We start from the raw sequence: 24,296 nt of genomic DNA, 5'->3' as shown, positions 1-24,296 counted from the left end.
CCTTAAAATTTTTGTTATATGTTGTGTACGATCCGATTCACCCCGAAAGTTGGGGCGATTCGGATATTTACCTTTTTTTAGTTTTTAATAGGTAATTAAGAGAATATATGTATGATTTAAGTTTTCTAATGTTTGTTTCATAGGTTATTAATACTTCTTACGATTTTATTAATAAAAATAACATTATATAACACTTTAGTATGATTTACTCAACCTCAAAGAAAAAGTGATCCGATTCGCCTCGGTCTACTATACATGTATCACTTATTCCACGTCATGAAATTTGAATTTGTAATATTTCAAGAAGCACTGACGAGTGACGATTGCGGCAGACCGCAATAGGACCGCAATAGGGACGGTTAGCCGGAATACGGCATGCCGCTACGGCAGACCGTATATACTGCGGCCTGCCGCAGCGGCACACCGCATCACGGCCAGCCGCTAGTGCGTTGTAGGCCTAATTTGTTCCATTTTCAACTTGTCGACTAGACTATTATGTAGTACATCACAGTGTATTATATATATGTCACCGTAAAATTGTAAAGTACCGTCAGATTTTAATCTATCTCGCGAGATTGTGAACTGTCGAAAGATTGTGAACCTCAACGTACTGTTTTCAATTTAACGTATTATTATTCGGTATATACTATAACTTTGTGAAAATATTCTATAACCTATGTTCTCTAGGGATAACGTAGGGTTCTAAAGGTGAAATTTTCAAGTCAGTCTTGTAGTTTTTCACCCTTTTCAATGCCTAAATAATCAAATTACTCTTTATAACATTAGTGTAGACTAGATTCGCCCGCGTAGATTTCGTATAATAAAACCAATAAACCGCGCGTTTAACCAATTCAAAATGGCATTAAATATACATACATATCAGAATGAGAGTAGACTAAAATTGGGACGGCTAATGGCGACGTGTATCTCGTTCGTATATACATATTAAGTTTCTCATGTAAATAAAATACATTCTATTTGTAATGAGAAATAAAGTTCTTTAAACATTAAAATATATGTATGGCGAACTCTTTAACTCGCCATATATTTCATATGCTTTTTAAAACGGTTGCTAAAAGCAATATCATTCGAGTGCGTCACGAACAAGCTTTAATTATTTTAGATTATCTCTGATAGCGCAAAATTTATCGCGAAAATTTCATTTTCAGTGCAGCGTAATGAGAAATTGAGTGTTCTTTAAAATTATCGGAAATTGGGACATTGTCATACACAGTACTTGATATAATATTATATTTATGTATAGAGCAGTGATGGCCTAGTGGCTTCAGCGTGCGAATCTCATCCCTGAGGTCGTAGCTTTCTGCACCAATGGACTTGCAAATGCGCATTTAACAATCCTCGAACGGTGAAAATATTGTGAGGAAACCGGCTTGTTTTAGACCCAAAAAAGTCGACGGCCTCCTGTGCCTGACATGTGTCAGCTGATCACCTACTTGCATATTATATTGAAGATGATACAGAAATCTGAGGCCCAGACCAAAAAATGATTGTAGCCACTGATTTATTTAATTTTTGAAATATAAAAATAAATAATAATGGTATTGGTCCAAGATCCCAGGGCCGCCAGACGTCACGTATTTTCTGACGGATGAAATGTGGACGATTGGGTAGTGTTAGTATGTACTATGATCGTATGCCTACCTGCTAGCTTGGTCAAACGGCCAATTTCCAGGTATCAGGTAATCAAGGTACACAAAAACATTACTTACTTCACGTAAATTCTCATGGCTGATTTTTATATATGTTTTCGAGTGTATAGTTAAAAATAAATTGTCAATACTCCCAGACACTTTCCGTCGGCCATATTGCTTAACAGACGCTTTAAGGGTCTCAAAATAATTAGTCAACTTCACGTAAATTCTGACGCTCCATTTTTATATATGTTCATCCCACAACTATTTAAAAAGCTTTGACAAGAAGACAGACCGATCCAAGGGGCCAATCATCCCCTAAACTAAATTTTAATATCTCTATGAGTGGGAGAGCATTCTTGTTTAACCGTTAATCCTTCATTGTTTAACTTGTTTTTTACAGAGAAAGAAAATAAGGATAATGCTGATGATGACGATCACGATTTAGATATTCAATTTCAAGATTGATATTTGTTGATGATGATAATGAAGATTAAAAGCCACTGTTAAGAAATATTGAAGAATTAATATTTTTCCACTTTGTTTCCAAATTTCCAATAAATAATTAATTAAAAAAATTGCTGCTATTTAAATATAAGTGGTATTTTAAAAAAATATTTTTTAGTTCTAATTAATAAATTGAAAAAAAAAAAATGTCGGCTAACTTTAGTATTATTTATTATGTGTCAATTTTTTTCTTATTTTTGTTGCTATAATTTACTTGTCAACAAAAGTTCTAAAAATTATAAAATATCTGTTCAAGTAATTTTCATGGCTTTAACAGCGCAGTCGGTCTCACTCAGTCTCATGCGCGTAGATAATGAAACACTCATAGAGATATTAAAATTTAGTTTAGGGGATGATTGGCCCCTTGGATCGGTCTGTCTTCTTGTCAAAGCTTTTTAAATAGTTGTGGGATGAACATATATAAAAATGGAGCGTCAGAATTTACGTGAAGTTGACTAATTATTTTGAGACCCTTAAAGCGTCTGTTAAGCAATATGGCCGACGGAAAGTGTCTGGGAGTATTGACAATTTATTTTTAACTATACACTCGAAAACATATTTAAAAATCAGCCATGAGAATTTACGTGAAGTAAGTAATGTTTTTGTGTACCTTGATTACCTGATACCTGGAAATTGGCCGTTTGACCAAGCTAGCAGGTAGGCATACGATCATAGTACATACTAACACTACCCAATCGTCCACATTTCATCCGTCAGAAAATACGTGACGTCTGGCGGCCCTGGGATCTTGCTCTATATGTCACTAACATAACAAAACAATTTGAATACTTTTGATTTATTATAATTACGAGCGTGTTGAAGTAGTCATTAACTGTCCGAAAATTAATACTTATAATTGTATAGATTATTTAAAATGTCGATCGTGCCCTAGCAACAGAGCCAAACAAATAGCCGATGAATCGTTAGTAAATGGGGACAAAACTTGACACCGCTGTTCGAGCCAAGCCTCGCCAAATGGGTTAAGATTTACGCCAACTTTGTGGTGGGTTTAATAAAGTTCTTTTGATTTCTTGGTGTTAGACTTACTTAATGCTCACTCCTCCTTTACTATGCAAAGTATCCTGCTGTGGAACTCACTTTTCGAACTCACAGCAGCGGTCGCGCTCAAATCAGTCGTTAAACAGTCATTTTACGATTTGGCATTCTGATTAGGAGGGAGCTTATAGTTTATTGTTTATCAGAATGCCAAATCGTAAAATGACTGCTTAACGACTGATTTGAGAGCGACCGCCGATGCGAAAACCGCTGTGAGAGTTCGAAAAGTAAGTTACAGAATCGCAAGGCAGTTTTTAAATTTATTTATACATCTTCTTTTTGATGATTTTTCTTCGGCCTCATAATTAGCTACTACTTATATATATTAAAGAAAGAGAAATTGTGCCTGAATACGTCGTCGATTTTTGGTTGTTGTAAACATAATTTCTATACGGTATTTACCGGACGAGTAAAAACAAAAAAAAAACATTTTTTTTTCGCACATTTTCTTTGTACAATCGCGATTTCAACGCGAGGCAATTCCTTAGGGTTGTCAAAATCAAAGGACTACAACACTGCTCTCACAAAAATATTTAGTTAGTCGACAAAGTTACAAGACTTCGTATATTCTAAGAGCGTGTGTAAGTTTGTATAATATGTGTGTACCTCCAGATTTTACTTTCAATTTACTGAGCTTCAATTTCGGACTACACTGTCGTATACTGTCAACCGTGAAAGCCTTAATAAAGCACAGTAATACGCTAACCAGTACTTCCAAATTTATAAATTTCTAATCCTTTTTTACCTTTCAACATTCATAATAATGTTTCCTATTTACCCTTCGATCGGATACGGACTGCCTTTACTAAAATAGATGAACTATGCGATACCTATTTTGAACTTCTAGAGAAAACTCTAGACAATCATTTTCCGAATTAAAAAACCTTTATGTCATCGGCAATTATCAGCTAAGCATCTCCTTCATAAAACAGTTGACGGCCTTGTAAGCTAATTTGTAGCCACGTTTATATATAACAAATGAATTACTGTTTGTACTGTGGTGATAAAACAATATCACCTGCTATATGTTATCTGTTGGAACCGTCAGCCGCATAACAGCTGCATTCGGCGCATGCAGTCAAATAACAATTAAAGCTCCTCGCAGATATAATATTTACTATGTGATAATCTTTATAGCTATTGAAGCTAGAGTTCCAAATTTAAAATTCCTCTGGTAGTAAGTACAGTGTTGGCAAAGTGGTGAGCACACCTATTGCTCTTTCTTCTTTGTCTATTAAAGGAAGTAATTAAAAAAAAAGCAAGGCCGTGGCTTGTAGACTGTAGAGTCACTGAATTGTTGTAATAGTTTTGCTTATTCTAGCGATGTGTAGTTATCAAATAGGACAAAAATAACTTTTCTAAATTATTTTGCCCTGTTTGCGGAATGCTTTGAAAAATGAATCAGAACACAACGGTTATGTAAGAGCTTTTTAATTTGTGGCTTTTACGCTTCGGGCATTTTCCAGCGGTTTATTATTTATGATAAATTTCTCAATATTTAGGTTTATTCAACTTTAGCGAGGAGATTTTTAAAGATCATTTCTCCGCACTTTTGTGAGCTATATAAGTTGTCTCTAGTCTCCAATACCGTCTTCACCATAAGGGCACACGGGGCCCGTGCCCAGGGCCCCCATTCTCAGGGGGCCCCGAAGGACCGACAATTTCTCTCCCCCATTTATTCTCCAAACATTTTTGTCGGTCACATTACACTTTTTTCACGAATCAGTAATCAAAAAAGTTATCTGAAGATCTCGAAAGAAACCGTTATCGTAATCGTAACCAAAACCAGCAGCATTCTAATATCATTAATGACAATACTGTATTTGATGACCTATAATAAATGGTCATACTTAGTCAATTTTTTTTATTATAATTATTATATATTTATATATTTCTTATATATTTTAAAGCTTTTACTTTCCAAAAGGGCCCCAAATTCTTGTGTGCCCAATGGCCCCAGCCCAGTTTAAGACGGCCCTGATAGTCTGCCTAGTCTGTCTTAGTTGGCACATGACCCCTGGAACTGGATAATGGTTTAGTTTAGAGCAGTGTTGGCATAGTGCCTTCAGCTTGCGACTGTCATCCCTGAAGTGGTAGGTTCGATCCCCGGCTGTGTACCAATGGAATTTCTTTCTATGTGCGTATTTAAATTCGCTCGAACGGTGAAGGAAAACATGATGTTTATACTTAAAATCTCGAACACAGTTTTAAACTTAGTGAGTGACTCAAGGGATCATTTAAATAGCCCTTTAGACGGATTGTGTATAGTCTATGCTTTTCTAGAGTATAATAACAACAAAATATTTCTATAACCTGATTGTATAAACATTGGTGTTTGAGACTTTCCAGTTACATTTAATGTGCAGCAATATAAAAATTAAGTAAATATTATTTAATATATAAAATTCTCGTGTTCTGTTCGTTCCCATACTCCTCCGAAACGGCTCGACCAATTCTTATGGAATTTTTTATGAATTTTCAGTAAGTCTGAGAATCGGCTACTATCTATCTTTCAAACCCCTAAATTTTTATTTTTTAGATAAAATTTTTCGTTTTTATTTTTTTCTGATACGATCAACTCATATTTATATGTTAATTAAAAAATGATGACTTGAACTCTGAGGTTTATATAGAGAAAAATTCACAGGAAAACCTAAAAGTTTTCATTCCAGAAAACCGAACTCTGGGGTAGCATAGCAAAATGTTCCATGTTGGTATGTACTAAAAAGGTAGGCTAAGTTAAATCACATTAAGGAGAAACGAAGTTCGCGGAGGCAGCTAGTAAATTATGAATATAAATTACCTAAATTGACTATATACGTTTTCAGATACAACTATGGAACGAAACACATTGATGGCAAAGTGTTACCCTCGCATCAAAGACTATTGCAGAGAGAAACATGGACTCGAGTTTCAGGTAACTTTAGATAATAACTTAAATTTAATATATGGCTGGTAGATAGTACCGGTGACCCCAGAGCTTGTGCTTTCCTGGCTCAAAGAATAAGTATCGCAATAGAGCGAGAAAAGCTGGCAGCATTAAAGGCACAGTGCCACACACCAAAATTTTAAATTAGTGTTTAAGTTTCTATTTTTAAATACATATTATTATTACTATATAGGTAAAGGGTGTTAATAATTTAATTAGCTTTAAAATCTGTTAGGGTGTTACTTTAATTTATCTATGGTTCCATAGACAATCTTTTAGGTCAACTATGAGTGAAATTCTTCATTTTTTTAAATAAATTTGTGTGTAAATAAATTAAGCTGTATTTTACGGTTTAAGATCATTACAAAAATCACTTACATGAGAATATATACTAACACGTACTAATACATACATCACGCTTATTAATACTGCCCTGCGATTCTGTAACTCACTTTTCGAACTCACACAGCGGTTTTCAAAGCGGCGGTCGCGCTCAAATCAGTCGTGAAGCAGTCATTTTACGATTTGGCATTCTGATAAGGTCCCTCCTTGTAGTGTATTGTTTATCAGAATGAATGAGTTCGAAAAGTGAGTTACAGAATCGCAGGGCTGTATTATATTAAAAAAGTACATCAGCAGGCAAGAAACAAGGCTTAGATCAAAATATAGCAATTACAATTTTTTCACCTATAACAACATATTTTACAATGCAATACTGGAACAACCTGCCACCTCCAATCCGCGTCATACATCGTCTTTCAATATAAAATGCAAAAGTTATTTGGAATGTTAGTCGGCTGGGTTGGGAATTTTGTTTGTGTTAGTCAATTGATTTTTTCCACTTATGTTTTATAATTTTCTTTTTAATTTTAATTATTAACCTTTTTTGTTTATGTTGCTATATTATTTCTTATTTTAATTGTTATAATTTTGTATTTGTTTATTGTGTGTACATATTGTCACTCCAAGACAGTACGGACGTATTGAAAATCATTAATCAGTTTTGCTGGTGACAACTTAAAGCTGAGTTGGGCCCATTTAATTAGAGTGATCGCATTTGTAATTCTTTTTTTATGTACGTTTAAGCCTACATACTTTGGAAGATTATTTTTTTTAGAACTGAACTATTTTAAACGTGACTTTCTTTCAGTAAATGCAATAATTGCATTTAAATTTTTGTTTATACATAGTTTTATTTATTTTTTCTTTATTTTATTTTAGTTATAGTTACGTGTTATTTTGATTTTTTTGTTATTTCTTTATGCACTTTTTGTACTTTACCCTCTGTAGGTGTTTCTTTTTTATTGTTCTTCATTAGGGTTGCCTGGAAGAAATCGCTTATTAGCGATAAGGCCGCCCGTTGCCTTATAACTTATGTAACCTGTTGTTTAATTAAATAAATCATTTTTACACTAATTTTGCTGCATATTATACGTACATCTATAGGAAATTCCTAAATACTTATATAACCGAAACCAAAAATAACATTGTTTTCTTGCTTGACTTTCGAAAGTTTAATCCCAAATTTTCCATCCCAAGCTCTACTAAACTACGTTTCTATTAATATTACAATTTTTCTAAGAATTGATAAAAAAGAAACCATTTTTAACGTCTTCTAGAAGAATTTAAATCCTGGAACTCTAGCGTCAAATAAATATCGGCTTTCCGTGAAATGGATGCGGTTTTAATAAACAGATATCATAAAAATTTATGTCTTCCTCGTCTGCGTCGCTTTAAATCCTTCGATGTTTTAAGGGGTAGCTCTTTTCATCAATATTAAATATTTCGGATTCAAGCATATTACTTCTTCGTAAATCGCTCCCTCTTGTCAGCAGTGGCTTTAAAGTGCATATGAGAAGGAAAACAAGTACATTAGCTAAGGATAAAAAAAACAGTACCTCCGATTCACTTTATATCGTCTGCCCATCTCTTTCCCTGTTTTCCTCTTTTCCTTTTCCATCTCGTGGTTAAAGAGAATAGGAGGCACAAATTGAACAAGAAGAGCTAACATTAGAACAATGGAAGCAGCTGGAAGAAGGCTATGTGTTACAGGACAAGCTGATCACCAGAACCGGCACATCTTATGTGTACATATCTAATGAGATTAAGTTTGGTTACGTAACTTAAACAAGTGTTTATATATATACAATAAATAATAATAATGTGATTGAATATCACTGTCAATCGTATTACTTAAATTATTGTCGTACACAATAATAATTAATCACTGCAACATAAAAAGAGATACTCTTTATATTAGCTTTTAGTGTTTATTTAGTTTCGTTTTGTAATTGTGTAAGTATACATTGCTATCTATATTTTTTTTAAATTCATTTCACTTTACCCATTGTAATTCTTTTTCCTTACCAGGGTTGCCTGGAAGAGATCGCTTGTTAGCTAAGGCTGGCGAAGCCTCCTTAATATTTGTATGTATATGTAATGCAACGATGTGAAGATAAATATAAAAATTAAAATAATTCAACTTATTCTGTGTTCGGAAAATTTAGATTTATTTAAGAATTATTACAGGAAATGCTTAATATACATCTTTCGGTTTTAAACTTCGCCTTAACAACATGAAGATTTATCCCCGTAATCTCTCAATAATTCTAGGTACATTTTCTTCAAAACGGAAAAGGGACGACAATGAATACAGATACCAGAATTTAATTAATCCCTCAAAATCGCTTTTCAAAACAAAATTCCCTTTGAAACGTCAAATCACTTCAAATGTAGAATCTATGACCTATTTTTTACTTTTTTCAAATGGACGACTGATGTTCGAATCTGTGTGATCAATCTGTCACAGAGAGCTTTTTATATACTGTGCACATACTATGTGGACATTTTAGGGCTGTCCAAATATTCAATTAGATTTGGGCAAATAAAAAATTAAGATTTAAAAAATTGTGTAAATTTTTTCTTACGATTGTTTCTGTTTCATAGATAATTTTAAAAAGATTTTCTAAAATAAGTAGAAGAGCAGACTTCTCCGACTACTAACCCGAAACCGAACCTAACACAAGACCTCGGAGTTGTACGCCACGGAGGATGCAAGATAATTTATATGATAAATGATTATACTAATTATCATATTTCATTAGGCTTATTTAAGATCTCAGCTTCAACGACACACTTTTTTTCACCACCACTATGTGGAACCAGCTGCCCACTGAAGTATTTCCGAACCAATTCGACTTAGGGTCCTTCAAGAAAAGAGCGTACCAATTCTTAAAAGGCCGGCAACGCACGCGAGCCCTCTGGCATTGAGAGTGTCGATGGGCGGCGGTATCACTTAACATCAGGTGAGCCTCCTGCCCGTTTGCCCCCCGTTCTATAAAAAAAACACTTTAGAAACTTACTCCTTTTTAAATAAAAACTAAATCACTCTTAATACTCTAATCTGTATTTTATCTATTTCCTATTCAATCATCGCCAGTGTTTTAATATGAACTGTGGTTGTTTAGTATCTATGAATAGAGAGCCTTATCATTTCATGAATCGCATTTATGAGAATCGACCCCAGTTTGGGGTCATACATCGGTTGAACAGTAAATTCATCTAGTTAGTAAATATAGTTTTGTACACGTGCTATACTTCCGTTGACAGAAATATACGTAAGCCGATTCGTCAGCTTTGTTTATGAAATGTATCCCGTATGAACGCACTTTCATAGAACGAGATGTTTTGGAAACTGGGCACTTATATTTAGGCTAGTAATATTCTCCATTATAAATTCGGACCAATGATTTATATTTCTGAGAACTGTACGCATAGTGTCAGAGGACTAAGATGTATCTTCGGTATCGAACTGTGTGGCTTGCGATAGGCGTAGTTTTATAATAATTAATGATATTTATAATAACAGATACTTAGATCCAAACATTTTAGACTTCTAGATTTGGAAATTGAATTAAATCGTGGTTTTTTGAAGGTTACTCTTCTTAAGCCGCGTTATGAAAAATTGATGAGAGTTAAATTTTACGCTGCGCGCGCACCGTGACACAAAATTAACAGAATGAAGTTGCCCACTAACGAATTCTTTTTAAACCAGCAGGGCGCTGAGCGTGCGCGAGCGAGATGGGAATAAGACAATCTACAAGTAAAAAGAAATAGAATATGCGTGAAGTTAGCAGCTATGCCAAGAATTTTGAATGACCATAATGACCTTTGTAGTACCTTTTAAACAAATAAAGGAGTTTTAATTATTTTGTTTTCTTTTAGCACTTACTTATTTTCTTCTATTGTATCTTATGACAATGACCTGATTGTACGTGTTCCGGTCCGGTGATGGAGATGTTGGCTATTTGCACTCAGGTCCACTGTTACAGAGACATACACTTCCTAATGTTATCATCTTAGTTTAATCATAATAACCTTGTATTATTATTATTATCTACCAGGTGGTGGACATGCGTTGGGGTGTTCGTGATGAAGCCACGGATGATCACATGACCACAGAACTTTGTATGCGGGAGATAAAGAACTGTCAACGTTTGTCTATGGGACCTAACTTTGTTGTATTTCTTGGGCAGAAATATGGATACAGGTAAACATTCAATTGAGACAATGCGAATCAATAAAGCTATTGAATATTTTATTTTCTTCCCGAGAAACAAAACCCGCTCTTTGTAATGAATTCAGTGGTTAAAAGATATTCTAAAAAAGAGAATAGTATATACATTATGTATTATTATGGGTTCTTTATGTAAAATAAAACCCTTTCTGATCCACTTGGGGGACATAAGTCCTTTAGTCAAGTAAATCATGTAAAATAAAAGAAATTGGTAAAAGTACATTTATTTATAAATACTTAATAATAAAATAATATTAGTTATTTTTATAGTAGAGTAAACTACAGTTATTGTAATATTTGATATAATACTAAACTTTCATAAAAAGAGACTTCAGGAGGATTTTTTGTCTATCCTACAAAACTTTTTATTCGCAAATTTTCTTCAAATAAGTAGGATTTGTAGGGTGCCCCTTTTTTGAGGGAATTTCCAGAGCCTAAAACAAACAATTAAAATAAGGTTTTAAAATAAATCGTCAAAAATACCGTATAAAGTAAGATAATTTTTTGAAATGAAACTTCTTTAGGTGTAAATGAGGGTAATATTTTTATGGATGAAACGCAATAATAACAATAATATTAGCGTCACCAAGATGTGCAGCGTTTTTGTCGAAGAAAAGGGAGAGAGTGATTGAGACCGTATGAGAGAGAGAGTGAGAAGGGCAAACCTTATAGAAATTCTAATTTTAAAATTAAAGTAAACATAATTTATGAAATATTAGTATTTTATATTTTATGCAAATAATTTATAAAACTCAAATGACGAATTATAAAATAAAATGCCACGTGTTTTTATTATTGAAGAAATATATTAAACAAATTAAATTTATAATTTGTATTAATTTTCGACACTATTAATATTTTAATGACAATTAAGTTCATTAAAATCCTGACATATCCTACTTTTTCCCTCTCTCTAAGTCTCGGAAATCCAAAGTTTTAGATTTGTATAAAATGAATGATTTGTTAAAATTAGTTTGCCAAATAAGTTTCACTTAATCACTTCCGACATGTGTACTTTGTACGCACGCACTTTTTTTTAGTTACATATTTACCGAGAACTTTTATAAAATATTAGTAAAAATTGGTGCGCTAAAATAGTATTGTCAAAATCTTTCGAAAATATAAATATTTAAAATTCGAACTTGCTGGCTTTAACTGTAGCCGAAAAACTTTTTTACTGTCCCAATATTTTTCTAATTAGTCAGAGCTTTAGACTTATGTAGAGTACAATGTCTTATTTTAAAATACTTAGGGATAAATCATTTAAAAAATTCCAGATACTTAGCCAAGATAAGGTAAACATTGATTAATTTTATTAGTATTTTAAATTTATTAAGCTATAGACATAGGTTTACAGAATATTTACGCTGTATAAGGCTGTTGAATAAAATTAAAGTAAAGTGTGATGAGCGGCCTTATATTTAATAAGTCATCTCTTTCAAAATCGTAATCGTATCTGAGATACACTACTAAAGCAGTTTTATATTAATAACACCTATAATAATTTAATAGTTATAAAAGCAATAAATTTTTCTTTTCCAGGCCAATTCCAACATATGTCCTCTCATCGGAACTCCAGATGTTACGTGATGAATTAGCTGCTGGTGGTGTAGATGTGATCCTGCTGGATACCTGGTACAAAAAAGATTCGAATGCTGTACCACCTATATCTGTATTGCAGCCTATTTCCTCTATACTTGTAAATTTTAATAATAAGGTTAGTGTAACTATAAGCCTTATTATTTTCCTTCTTTCCTTATTTGCCAAGTGATACAGAAAAAATTTGAATTCAGCCTTGCTATTCTGTAACTCACTTTTCGAATGCCAAATCGTAAAATGACTGCTTTACGACTGATTAGAGCGCGACTGCCGCTGTGAAAACCGCTGTGTGAGTTCGGAAAGTGAGTTGCAGAATCGCAAGGCTGTTGTTTTTTGAGGGACAAAGCATTCTTTAACTATGTATTTTAATGATAAACTTATGCTTATAAGAATATCATTAACTAACTGTCTTAACAGTACTTATTATGTTATATAATAGTAATTAAAGCAGGGTTGTAAAAATGATGATTTGTTTATTAATATTCAACAGCCTTGAACAAAACTATTTATGAAATCTGCGAGCATGTTTGTATGCAAATTTTATGCTAAAATTCTGAATAGAAATTGGACATTTATATTTTAAGCGGTTCATAATAAACAATGATATAGTTAACAAGCTGATCATAGTATATATACCATATTCAATTAGATCCAACAAATTTTATCTCTATAATATATACAATATGTAATATGTATGTCAATATTGTTGAAACCACAAAGAAACAAACATAATTTGAGTCATAAGTGTACATTATGTTACCTATATGATTAAATGATTTTTTACTTTTACTTTTGAAGCCCTTTGACCGAGTCGGTAATAGATATGAACAAATAATTACCAGTAGGGATTTTTCACTTCTTCTTCAATACACAAATGCATGTGGTACAATACTTTTATTAATTTTTATTCTGATTTACAATATTTATTTCATATGATTTCAGAGAGTTCCAAAATTGCAAGCTGAGGACCAAGGAATATGGTGGGACACGTTGGGAAAAATGCAAAAATTATTCAGAAAGGCATCATTACAGCTTTATAATTCTGGAAAAATTGATAAAGATACTATGCACAATTATTTTATGTCAGGTTCGTGTCTTGTACACAAGTACACATTTTAATTAAATATTTAAGGTATATAAATGCGAATTTTCGATGCGAAAATCAGAAGACCTCTTACTCAAAGGAGTTTGTTTTGTCTTTTTTGAGGAGAGCTCCTTTCCGTTGAAAACTGCAAAGGTGCACTGAGCTTTGTAACCCAAAATAATTAATTACGGGACTTCTGACATACAGAGCACCAGCGGACACGTCAGACGTTGTCAATACAAAAAATATCATCTAATTTTAAATTTAAACCATTTACTAAACCACATAGAATAAATTCATCAAAATCGTTTCAGCCGAAACAGAATTTTAATTACGAACGCATGGTCAAAAGGTTTATGCATACAAAAATAAGAAAAACCCTGCCCCCAGCATAAACTATATTTAAATTCATCTAGTGCTGCTTTTCATGATTTTTCTACTTCTACTATTTTTGAGTTTTTTTACTATTTTTAAATATGTAGTTAAAAATGCAAAATGTTAAAATTTATTTTTAAAAAGTTTTTATTTAAATCTATTTTTCTTCTGATTTATAAAAATATTCATCAACAATTAGCGGTCCAAATTAAAAAAAAAATGTTGTTTTTATTTGTTTTTAAATGGACTAAACACATGAACAAAAACGGTTCACTTTTGCATAAAGCATACGTAAAAAAAGGTTAAATTATCACAATTAATCACCTCAATAACCTAATGGCAATACGTCGAATTACCAATATTTAACATTTACATTTTACACCAAAAAATATAGCCAAATTTGCTTTTTTACAGTAACCGAACGCGAAGTTATCAACGGAGTTCTCAACGTGAAAAATACAAAGAACCATTGCCTGGCCTATGTACGATATATAAACAACATTAATCTCCAAAACTTGAAGAAAGCCAGCAATTTTGTAGATATTTTAAACAGAAGTCTGGACACAGAAGCTTCAAAGCTTCTCGCTGATCTGCGCGATGTTAGACTACCAGAGAAAATCGAAACTACTAATATACAGAAGTATGTTAATCTAAGACAAAAACATAGATTTTTTTACAGTTATTTAGTTTTTTTTAAACGCATAGTCAGCATATTAAAATAGGCTTGCATTTTAATAATCATAATTTTTTTATTTAATAAGGAAACAAAAGACACATAACAAATACGAGATAAGACCGGCTGGACAGATGTTAGTTATCTCTTTTTTCGTGGATTCTTCTCCACTCCGAATAGCAGAATAAATTAAATATAAGAATTAAACAAGTCAATTAATGTTACCAATGCAAACAGCATGTGGTTCCATCTGTTGACAAAACTACGCATTATTTTACGTCGAATTCATAACAATTTTGGTGTTTTTAAGAGACCAAAAATTTATTTAAAATATAAAATTTTGTAGGCTATTTATAGCTTTATTATTTGCTTTAAAAATATTGTTACTAATATTATTGGACTATATTAAGTTGCCAAGGTCGTTTTCACATCAGATGAGGGTCCTCTTTTGAAAACTAGATTACAATAGAAGACAAAAAAATTAATAAAAATCGCCTTGCAATTCAATTTATATTTAGTATAAATTATATATAATATAAATTTTAGGTAGGAGTTATTTCCCAGCATAGTATTTTTCAAGTATTCTCTCCTATTCTGCCTCTTGCTTTTCGTCACCTAGTCGGTCTAGCCATTTCTCTTATATATTATCCCATCTCATAAACTACTATATTATTAACATTAACAACGTATTGAATTTCTTAATGCTATGTCTCGCCTTGCCTTTGATTAATGTTGACAATTATAATATAAGGTATACTGTGGAATGGATAGGGCGTGAAGGTCTGGACAACGAGACGCATGGAGAGTATCTCAACCATTTCATCGCCCATTTCTACAAGAATATCATCAAACTAGTTGATAGGTATGTATGAAATTCCTTTCAGCAAGATTGGACTGTATTTCTGTTTTTAAAGCGTAAAGCTATCTTAATAAATATTATGTAATATTCTTCCTTCCTTTCCTTTAATTTCTTTTTTCTTTCTTATGATTCCATTCCTTTTCTGCCTTTCTTTTGTTACGTTCATGTCGTTCCATTAGTTTCTTAATTTTATTACTTTACTATTTTTCCTTAATTTTATTTGTTTCTTACTTTTCTTTTGTCCTTAAGCCGACAAGTAGTTAAATTTAATAACAGCAAACATAACCTTTGAAAGTAATTTTAGTTTCTTATGTTCTATATCTTATGTGGCGAATCAGTCGAAATATTTGTACCATTGCGTCACCTTTCCTAGTGTTGGTATCACTGGTTTGGATTAAAGGCAAGGTTTTTCTTAAATTCTATTCACACCTAGGGTAAGATTCAGAGTCGAGACCTAGCGCTAAGGAAGACTCCCCTATGTCACTTCCACGGATTTCTCGAAGTCTCCTTTCTGAAGAAACCGTAACTTAAATCAGCCTCAAGCGATATTTCTGTTATTGAAGTTTTAAGGTCCACAATGCATCTGCTGCCAAAAAGTGTCCGGTCCCTTCAGAGTGTTAGTTTCCAACATAGGCTTTCCCACATAGAACTGCCTCTTTTCTATAAAATGCGAATTCTGAACCTTCATAGATCTATGACGCAACTGTTGGAATGTTTATAACTTTTCAGGGCGATGCGAAAAGAAGATAGCAGCGCCCAGGGACAGATTGTGACAGAAATTCTTCAACACCTCCACGCTTGCAACAACTCTGTTAAAGTCTATCATGGTAGGGAGGATGATCTGCAGTTCATAGAGAATTATATGAAGAACGATTCGGATAAACCACTGGTTTTGTATGGAGAAGGTAAGATCTGTTTAAAGATTGTTCCTTCTCAGTTGTGGTAAGTCTCTTAAAGAGTTTAACCTATAATACAAAGTTATAAGGAGAAATTACAAAGGTTTTTTTATGTCCCAAGATTTTTGATATTATATATGTACTGTTTGATACATTCTAAAATCTTCGCCCAATAATTCATCTTTTATATAAAATCAGTAATATAGTGTAGTAGTACCTATAACTTGTATTGTTTCGGACAGGACCATGCAATGTGCCCTATTCTTCATATTGTGGGAAAATGTCCCAAATAACTACTACTAACTAAACTAACAAACAACAAATTTCACTGTTTTAAAAACATCGGTCATTCATCATCGGGCGTCGAGGCTGAATACAAAATTCCATCCGTATCACCTCGACGTCGGTCGTTCGACAACTAAGCGTTTTTTAAGGCAGTTTTTGCCGTGCACCACCACTATGTGGAACCAGCTGCCCTCTAAGTATTTCCGAACCTATTCGACTTCCTTCAAGAAAAGAGCGTAACAATTCTTAAAAGGCCGGTACCGCACTCGAAAGTCCTCTGGCATTGATCACTGAGCATCACTTAACAGCATAGTAAATGCTTTACATAATAAATATAAGTCCCCAGCCAAGTAGCTCTGTATGTGTACTATAAACTCAAAAAGTACGCAACAGATTTTTTTTAAATTTTCGCCAGGTTATTGTTTTTATGGAAATTTAATTAATGTTATTATGGATTACTGTAATATATGATCGTAAATCTAACAAAATACATGAAATTCACATAGTTTAAAGCTTTGGGCGGAAGGTAGTATAAATAACGTAAAACGATTTATTTTGTTAAAAACATTGTCCCAATATTATAGGTGGTTGTGGCAAAACAAGTCTGCTAGCGAAGAGTTCAGCGATGTCCCTAAATTTGTGGTTTGCGGAAGCCCGTACGACAAATATTATTCGGTTCTTGGGCACTACCCCGGACTCTAGTGCACTTACACCAACACTTATATCAATCTGTCAACAGGTTGGTCAACTGATCTAGCGATTTGTCCTAATTATATTAATATTTTTGGGAATTTTATAACTTGTATTTATTATTATTTTTTATTTACTAAGTATATACTTACACACAAATCTTCCAAGACATCTTTAGGTACTTACACTGTTAATTTTTGCTATTATTTTTATTGCATTTTTTTTCTTTTATTGCGTCTGAGGCGCAAACTAACTGTTGTGGTCTCTGGCCAGAATGGCCAGCTCTGTGGAACACATCTGCTTCACAGCATAATGCTGAGCCAGGGCCAGTTACAACTACAACACACGCACATTACACACTTTAAATGTAGCTCATTCCTTTTTTTTCTTCTTCCATATTTTTTTGTTATTGTTCTTTTTTGATTATTATTATTTTGTGTATTTCTGTGTGAGTGTTTCGTTAGTAATCAATGTTATGTCTATGTCTACGTATTATTGAAAATTTGTTGAGGGTACCTTTTAACTAAATTTAAATCTCGTTTACCTTCTAGATGTAGGTGATGCCTAGGGTAGGCAACCCATTATCCCATTTGTCCAGAAATTCCATTCTGGATATCCCTAGTTGAAATCAATTTTCGTTTAGTATTTATAATTTATTAATCGATATTTTAATTCTATTTGCATTTGTTATATTTCCCTATTTAAGCGCTTGTTTCATTAAAACTTGAATTTTATTTTAATGTAAAAGCTTTTGTAAATATGTAATAAATAAATAAATATAAAAGTTGGTTTACCACATTGAAGATTGTATTGGAAATATGGGAACTTATTTTTAAATTTATATTGTAACATTTCAGATATCATACAACTTCGCTCTACCATTTGAGAGCATTCCAGACGATTTAGTACCGTTAACAGCGCATTTTAAACAATTATTGACAATGGCAACACAGCAACAGCCTCTCCTCTTGTTCTTGGACTCTGTTGATCAATTGACTGGGATTGGTACTGAGAATAATAAGGTTTCGTGGTTACCTACTAGGTTACCACCGCATTGTAAGGTACTTAAATATATTTTTTTTAATATTGATTTATACTAGGTTGGACTTTTTTGGTTACCTGAACGAAATAAATAGATTTTTTCCTTGCATTATATTGTCAAGGCCAGTGTTTCCCAACGTGGAGCCCACGCCCCACATGGGGGCCATTTGTTTAAGGGGGCTGGATATAACACAACGTGGAGACTTGAGGCTGAAGCTTACCAAATTGCAACCCAATATAAAATCTTTGCAGCAATCATCAAACAAATCTCACTAAATTAATATAGAAATTTTTGTATTAAAATTATTTGGAATTTGAAATTTTGCTTCGTGAACAATTTCCTAGTGATTTCGTCCTTGAACCGATCATTTAAATTAACACTAGCCTAGACTCTGTTTTTTCGTGTGAAATTTTCTTCGTTTCTTTTGAAGTGAAACTTATTTAGAATCGTTGTGATTGCAAACCGGATGCAACGGAAAAAGCGACAGTAAAAAGAGACAGACACATAAATTAATAGGATTTGGCGTGAGAGAGAGTGAGATAGGAGGCATTATACAGTATATAAACTTTAAATTAGTGTGTATTTGAACACAAAAAGTCTAATTTACATATTTTAATTATAAAAACTTTGTTTTTGAAGGTTTCACTTCTACCACGTGTGAATTGGACACATGAATTTTTTCTGGGAAGTAATTTATTTTCATAGAAACATTTTTTTTATAAAATAAAAGATATCGTTAGCATAAATTAATTAATTTAAATTAAAAATGGGTCTAATGAATATATAAATTTATAGCAGATATTATTGTACATATTTTTTTGCATTATTTTTAACATGAAAAACAAATGATTTCAGATTATCGTGACGTGCGCGTGCGAAGAAACAAATCCAGAAGTTTCTAAAGAATATGACGTACTTCGTAGAATGATCGACTCCGAAGAGAACTTTCTAGAAGTTAAGGCTTTGGGTGAAGATTTAGCAATGCAAGTATTAAAGTAAGTTTATATACAGATTCCTGATTTTATTTACGATGTGTGTTTTTTTTTTGTATAATTTGATAATTTTGAATTAAAAAAGTGCTTAAAATGTGTGTATAACCTAAAATCACGGTTTATTAAATTAGTGTTGACAGATATGTGATGATATCTGACATAATAAGTGTTTCCGAGACGTCAAAATTTGTAAACAAAATACTTATGCATACACTTTATTTTTGTATATCTTGTATATTACTCACTCCGCTGGCTCTGAGACCCAAAAAGTGTCTTGGTCTCCGAAATGAGAATTTTGCCACCTCCCGCTAATCATATATTATCTTGTATATCCAGTTGTCTTTTAAAAATTCTCGTAACACGGATTGCCTATCAGAGATACAAATATTAATAATAATAATTAATAATACTTCGTTAGTATATCTTTTTAAAGATTATGGATGGCGGCCGCAGCTCGTGACCTCTCAAACTACCAGTGGAGGTTGGTCTCCAACGCCATAGGACAGTGCTCTTTGCCTATTTTCGTCAAATTGGTCTTCGCTGAGGTGAGTTAGGGAGCGTTCAAGTATTACGTCACGCAATTTTTAGAGATTACTGAAACCCCCCCTCCCTCCATGTAACGCGCCGTATCGTTTTCTGTATCTAAGAGTAAACCGTTTCTCCTGACCACCCAGTGACTCTTTATACCTAAATGTTACCATTGTGTGGTGTAAAGTACTGGAAAGTCGAAAATAATATTAACAATAACGCGTAATTTAATCCCCGCCCCGCATCGTAACGTTTTACAAGAGGATCTCCCCCCCTCCCAAAATTCGTTACGTAATACTTGAATCCCTTACCTGCTCCGGAAGATTCGCCTTAATATGATTTTTACTAAGCCAACTTTTTTAGTACCTACAAACCAACATATGGAACATTTTGATCTCGTACTACCTAATAAGTTGGTTGGAACGCTTCAAAAAGTTTTGTTTAACAAAAACTTGAGCTCAAGTAATAATAGTCAATGTCTTAGGTTTGTAGATGGAGGAGTTACACAAAGCCACAGGATACACACTTGGCGTCCACTGTGATGGATTCCATCATGATGCTCTTTGAAAGGATCGAGAAGCAGGTATGAAAGTAATTTCAGGATTGCAGTTCATTAAACTTCGTTACTTTAAAAATAAAAACAAGAAACATAAATTATTTGGGGTGCAACGGGCTTATCGCTAACAAGCGATCTCTTCCAGACAGCCCTAGTAAAGAAAAATATATACTAAGGGTTAAGTGCAAGAAGTGCATAAGCAAATTTACAAAAAAAAATCAGTGGCGCTACAACCTTTTTAGTTCTGAGCCTCAGATTTCTGTATCTGCTTCATGGTCATTTGTCAATCTTATAGGCAAGTAGGTGATCAGCCTCCTGTGACTGACATACGCCGACTTCACCGTTCAAGCGAATGTTAAATGGGCACGTGACAGAACATTAGTGCACAGCCTGGGATCTAATCAGCGACCTCAGGGATGAGAGTCGCACGCTAATCTCACTAGGCAAATACTGCTCTTAACACTGAGCAATTCTTTAGAGCATATATCATTAAAAAAAAACTTTAATTATTTATTCCTGAATGTGTGAAATATTAATGAATCCAGCTGCTCTGGAATTACGTATACGAAGACATATTTCACGGCCCATATTCTAATTCGCATCTCAAGTCACAATTTCGTCTTAAGCGCTGTCAAATATGTCAAACTTAATACTTGAAAAATGATTTGACAGCTCTTGAAATTCGAACGTTCTAGAATACGGACGTCTTCGTTCTTCGAATTTTTTTCAAGATTATGATAAAGTGCCAAATATTTCAGCACGGCCGTCTTCTAGTATTCCACGCATTGGCGTATATAACTGCAGCTCGTAGCGGTCTTTCGGAGACAGAGTTAGAAGACCTCATTTCTCTGGATGATAGAGTCCTGGATGACGTCTATCAATACCATCTACCACCTGTTAGAAGAATACCACCTCTATTATGGACCAGGTAAGGGTTTTCTGAAAGAATTCAGTAACTTCAAATTTTTCAACAACAAGGGAGCGTTCAAGTATTACGTAACGAATTTGGGGGGGGCGTCCTTTTGTAAAACGTTACTATGCGGGGCGGGGATTGAATAACGCGTTATTATTTTCGACTTTACACCACATAATGGTAACTTTTAGGTATAAAGAGTCACTAGGTGGTCACGAAATTTTTTACTATACAGAAAAACGTTACGGCGCGTTACATGGGGGGGGTCAATAATCTCCAAAAATTGCGTGACGTAATACTTGAACGCTCCCAAAGCTGGTTTGTAGGGACAACCTACAACCTTCTATAAAACAGTACGATGACGTCATACCCTGAAACGCGCTAATGAAGTATTGGTAGGAGGAGGGGAAGGCGGTAGGAGGCCTCGATGTGTCTTAACGGATCCGGATGATCCAATAATAATAGCTAACGACAAATTTAAACCTAGGGTAAAAACCTGCTTTCGCCGGGGTAAAGCGGGGTCGTTTACTTCATACTTTACTCACTCCGATTGACCACCCCGTGGCTGCCGAAGGCAAGGACCGAGTCTCGCAGGAGGCGCCTTTGTGCTAGTCCCGGGATTAACTCCATTCCAGTCGAGCTATGCTTGCCAAAACAGCCCGAGCTGAGCTCTCAAGGCCCTTGGAACCAACAAAGCCATAATAAACAGTTCTGATCAGTGGTAAGAAAGGGTCTATAGATCATACTTACCACAGACTGGTGATAATCCAGGCTATGCCAGTTTTTGAAATGTTAAATACCAGTCTTCTTAAAGATAAGGGAAAATTTTTGAGAAAAATCCAATTTGCCACAAGTCTTGAATTTCAATGTTATTTAATAATTTTTGAGTGTACTGTAACTTTCTTTCTGCATTTTCTATTTGTTTTTATTATATTCGTTTGGCGACAATAGATAAATAAAGTCAATCAGAGAATTTAACTCTGAATAGAAATTATTTGTGGCTCTTCAGAAAAAAAAAAAAAAAAAAAAATGAAAAAATATTTATTCAATCACTTACAATGATAACAACATGTGGCTGGAGCCTCCATTTAAGTATGTATAATATACTTGTGTTTGGAGTATCCGCTCTTCCTAGGTACACTTAATTAGGTATGTAAGTTTAGACAAAAGGGAATAATATTACAAAAACAAAACAATATTTATACAAGTTAAAAGATGCATCGTGTATGAGTGATAAATTGAGGGGTGTTCGTTGTATTCAGTTAAGTGTATGTTGATGTGTGAGAGTGTAAGTGTGTGTGAGTGAGTGTGTATGAGGTATGTGTGTATATGTCTGTATCATATGTTTGAGTGTGTGTGTTCTTTTAGAGTGTAAGATAAAAGTAGACTTTAGAATAGTAATTCTTAGATAATAGATTCAACTTCTTCATAGGTTTGAGTTTTTAACCAACAATTTATAGTTATTTTACATTTATATTTATTCATATTATATAGATTTAATTCCTTGTTTAATTTATTATATAAGTTAGCAGACTGGTAGCAGTACTGTCTATGAGCATATTTAGTTTTAAAAGTTGGTAAAGGTGCCACATTATGCCTTCTACGTCTGTTCAAAATACTAGGATCATATCCAATATGTCGATGGGTTCTAAGAGTAGTTTGCAGTACATACAACTTACGTACTGACAGAAGATCGCTAACCGCATATAACATTTCCGTAGGGAATCTGTATGGCTTAAAATGGATAACTTTGAGTAGTGACCTTTGTGCTCTCTCCAGTTCCAGGAATTTTATTTTAATGGCACCACCCCAGGCCGGAATGCAGTATATTAATATTGACTGCGCAAGAGCAGTATAAATTTGTTTTAGGAGGGCCGAGTCAGCTACGTGTCTTAGATTTTTAAATAACCATATGAGTTTTCTTACTCTAGCCATAACTAGCTCTATATGATCGCGCCATGATAGGCGTTGGTCTACCATAGTACCCAGGTATCTTACGCAGTTTTGCCGCTTAATAAAATCGCATGAGCATATTATAGAATGAGGTGAGCCACAAGTATGTATTTGAATAGCAAACGTCGGAGGTGGTTGAGAGGAGTTATAATTGGAGAAGCATACATAGTTAGTTTTAGAGGTATTGAGGGTCAAAAGGTTATCGCTGAGCCACTTAGCTATTCTTGCAAGGCCCTTTTGGGAATTATTTTTAACAGCCTCCCAGGTGTCAGCTACAAAAACGACAGCAGTGTCGTCAGCATAAGTGAACATTGTTCCCTCTTCTATATCCATGTTACATAAATTATTAATATATACAAGGAATAGAGTGGGCCCCAATACACTTCCTTGCGGAACTCCGAAGGTGATTTCACATTGTTCACTTTGGTGTTTTCCTATTTTTACACTCTGTTTTCGATTGCATAAATAGTCTTTGAATAATTTCAAGGGAATTCCTCTTATACCTATTTTCTCCAACTTGTCGATAAGGTCTGTAATTGATACTGAGTCAAATGCCTTTTTCATATCCAAAAACACTGCAGCACATTTTTTGTTTTTATCCACAGCATTAGTAATAAGCGATGTGAGATCCAACACGGCATCTTCTGTCGATAAATCCCGTCTAAAGCCATATTGACTTGGGGAGAGGATATTAAATGTATTAAGGTAGTTCATTAAACGTTTATTAATTATTTTCTCCAGTATTTTGGCAATAGGTGGTAAAACAGAAATAGGCCTGTAATTGCTTATATTCGTTTTATCATCTCCTTTGTACACTGGGGTAACTACAGCGATTTTCAGTGCATCTGGAAAGACACCTTGAGCAAAGCATAGATTGATCAAATGAACAATAATAGGGACAATTATATCAGCAGTTAGCTTTAAGAATTGGGTAGGAATGCCATCCCAGCCTGGAGCACTATTTGATTTTAACCCCATCAGGACATTAAGAACCTCATCATTGTCAGTATCTCTTAATACAAATGAAGTTAAGTGAGGATAATTCGAAGTAGTTTTGTCAGAACAATTGTATGCGGGTTGTTGTGCAAGGATACCTTCTGCTAGTGATTTGCCAACTTGGGTAAAATATTG

General features: G+C 33.8%; 1 protein-coding gene across 1 annotated transcript in view; it reads left to right on the top strand.

Annotated features, from left to right (window-relative positions):
• The window catches only part of LOC125059009 (NACHT and WD repeat domain-containing protein 2), a 46,561-nt gene that overhangs the window by 3,655 nt on the left and 18,610 nt on the right, over positions 1-24,296 (top strand). The window contains exons 3-15 of the mRNA XM_047663091.1: positions 6,044-6,132; positions 10,548-10,693; positions 12,263-12,437; positions 13,262-13,406; positions 14,193-14,418; positions 15,203-15,313; positions 16,040-16,215; positions 17,076-17,230; positions 18,039-18,242; positions 19,079-19,218; positions 19,649-19,760; positions 20,228-20,326; positions 21,058-21,227. Of these exons, the coding sequence (XP_047519047.1) occupies positions 6,044-6,132; positions 10,548-10,693; positions 12,263-12,437; positions 13,262-13,406; positions 14,193-14,418; positions 15,203-15,313; positions 16,040-16,215; positions 17,076-17,230; positions 18,039-18,242; positions 19,079-19,218; positions 19,649-19,760; positions 20,228-20,326; positions 21,058-21,227 (1,948 nt within the window). The remainder of the gene's footprint in view (positions 1-6,043; positions 6,133-10,547; positions 10,694-12,262; positions 12,438-13,261; positions 13,407-14,192; positions 14,419-15,202; positions 15,314-16,039; positions 16,216-17,075; positions 17,231-18,038; positions 18,243-19,078; positions 19,219-19,648; positions 19,761-20,227; positions 20,327-21,057; positions 21,228-24,296) is intronic.

The sequence above is a fragment of the Pieris napi genome, chromosome 19, assembly GCF_905475465.1.
Source record: "Pieris napi chromosome 19, ilPieNapi1.2, whole genome shotgun sequence".
Taxonomy (NCBI): Eukaryota; Metazoa; Arthropoda; class Insecta; order Lepidoptera; family Pieridae; genus Pieris; species Pieris napi.
Note: the sequence above shows the minus strand (reverse complement) of the source record. Positions and strands in the feature narration are given on the sequence as shown.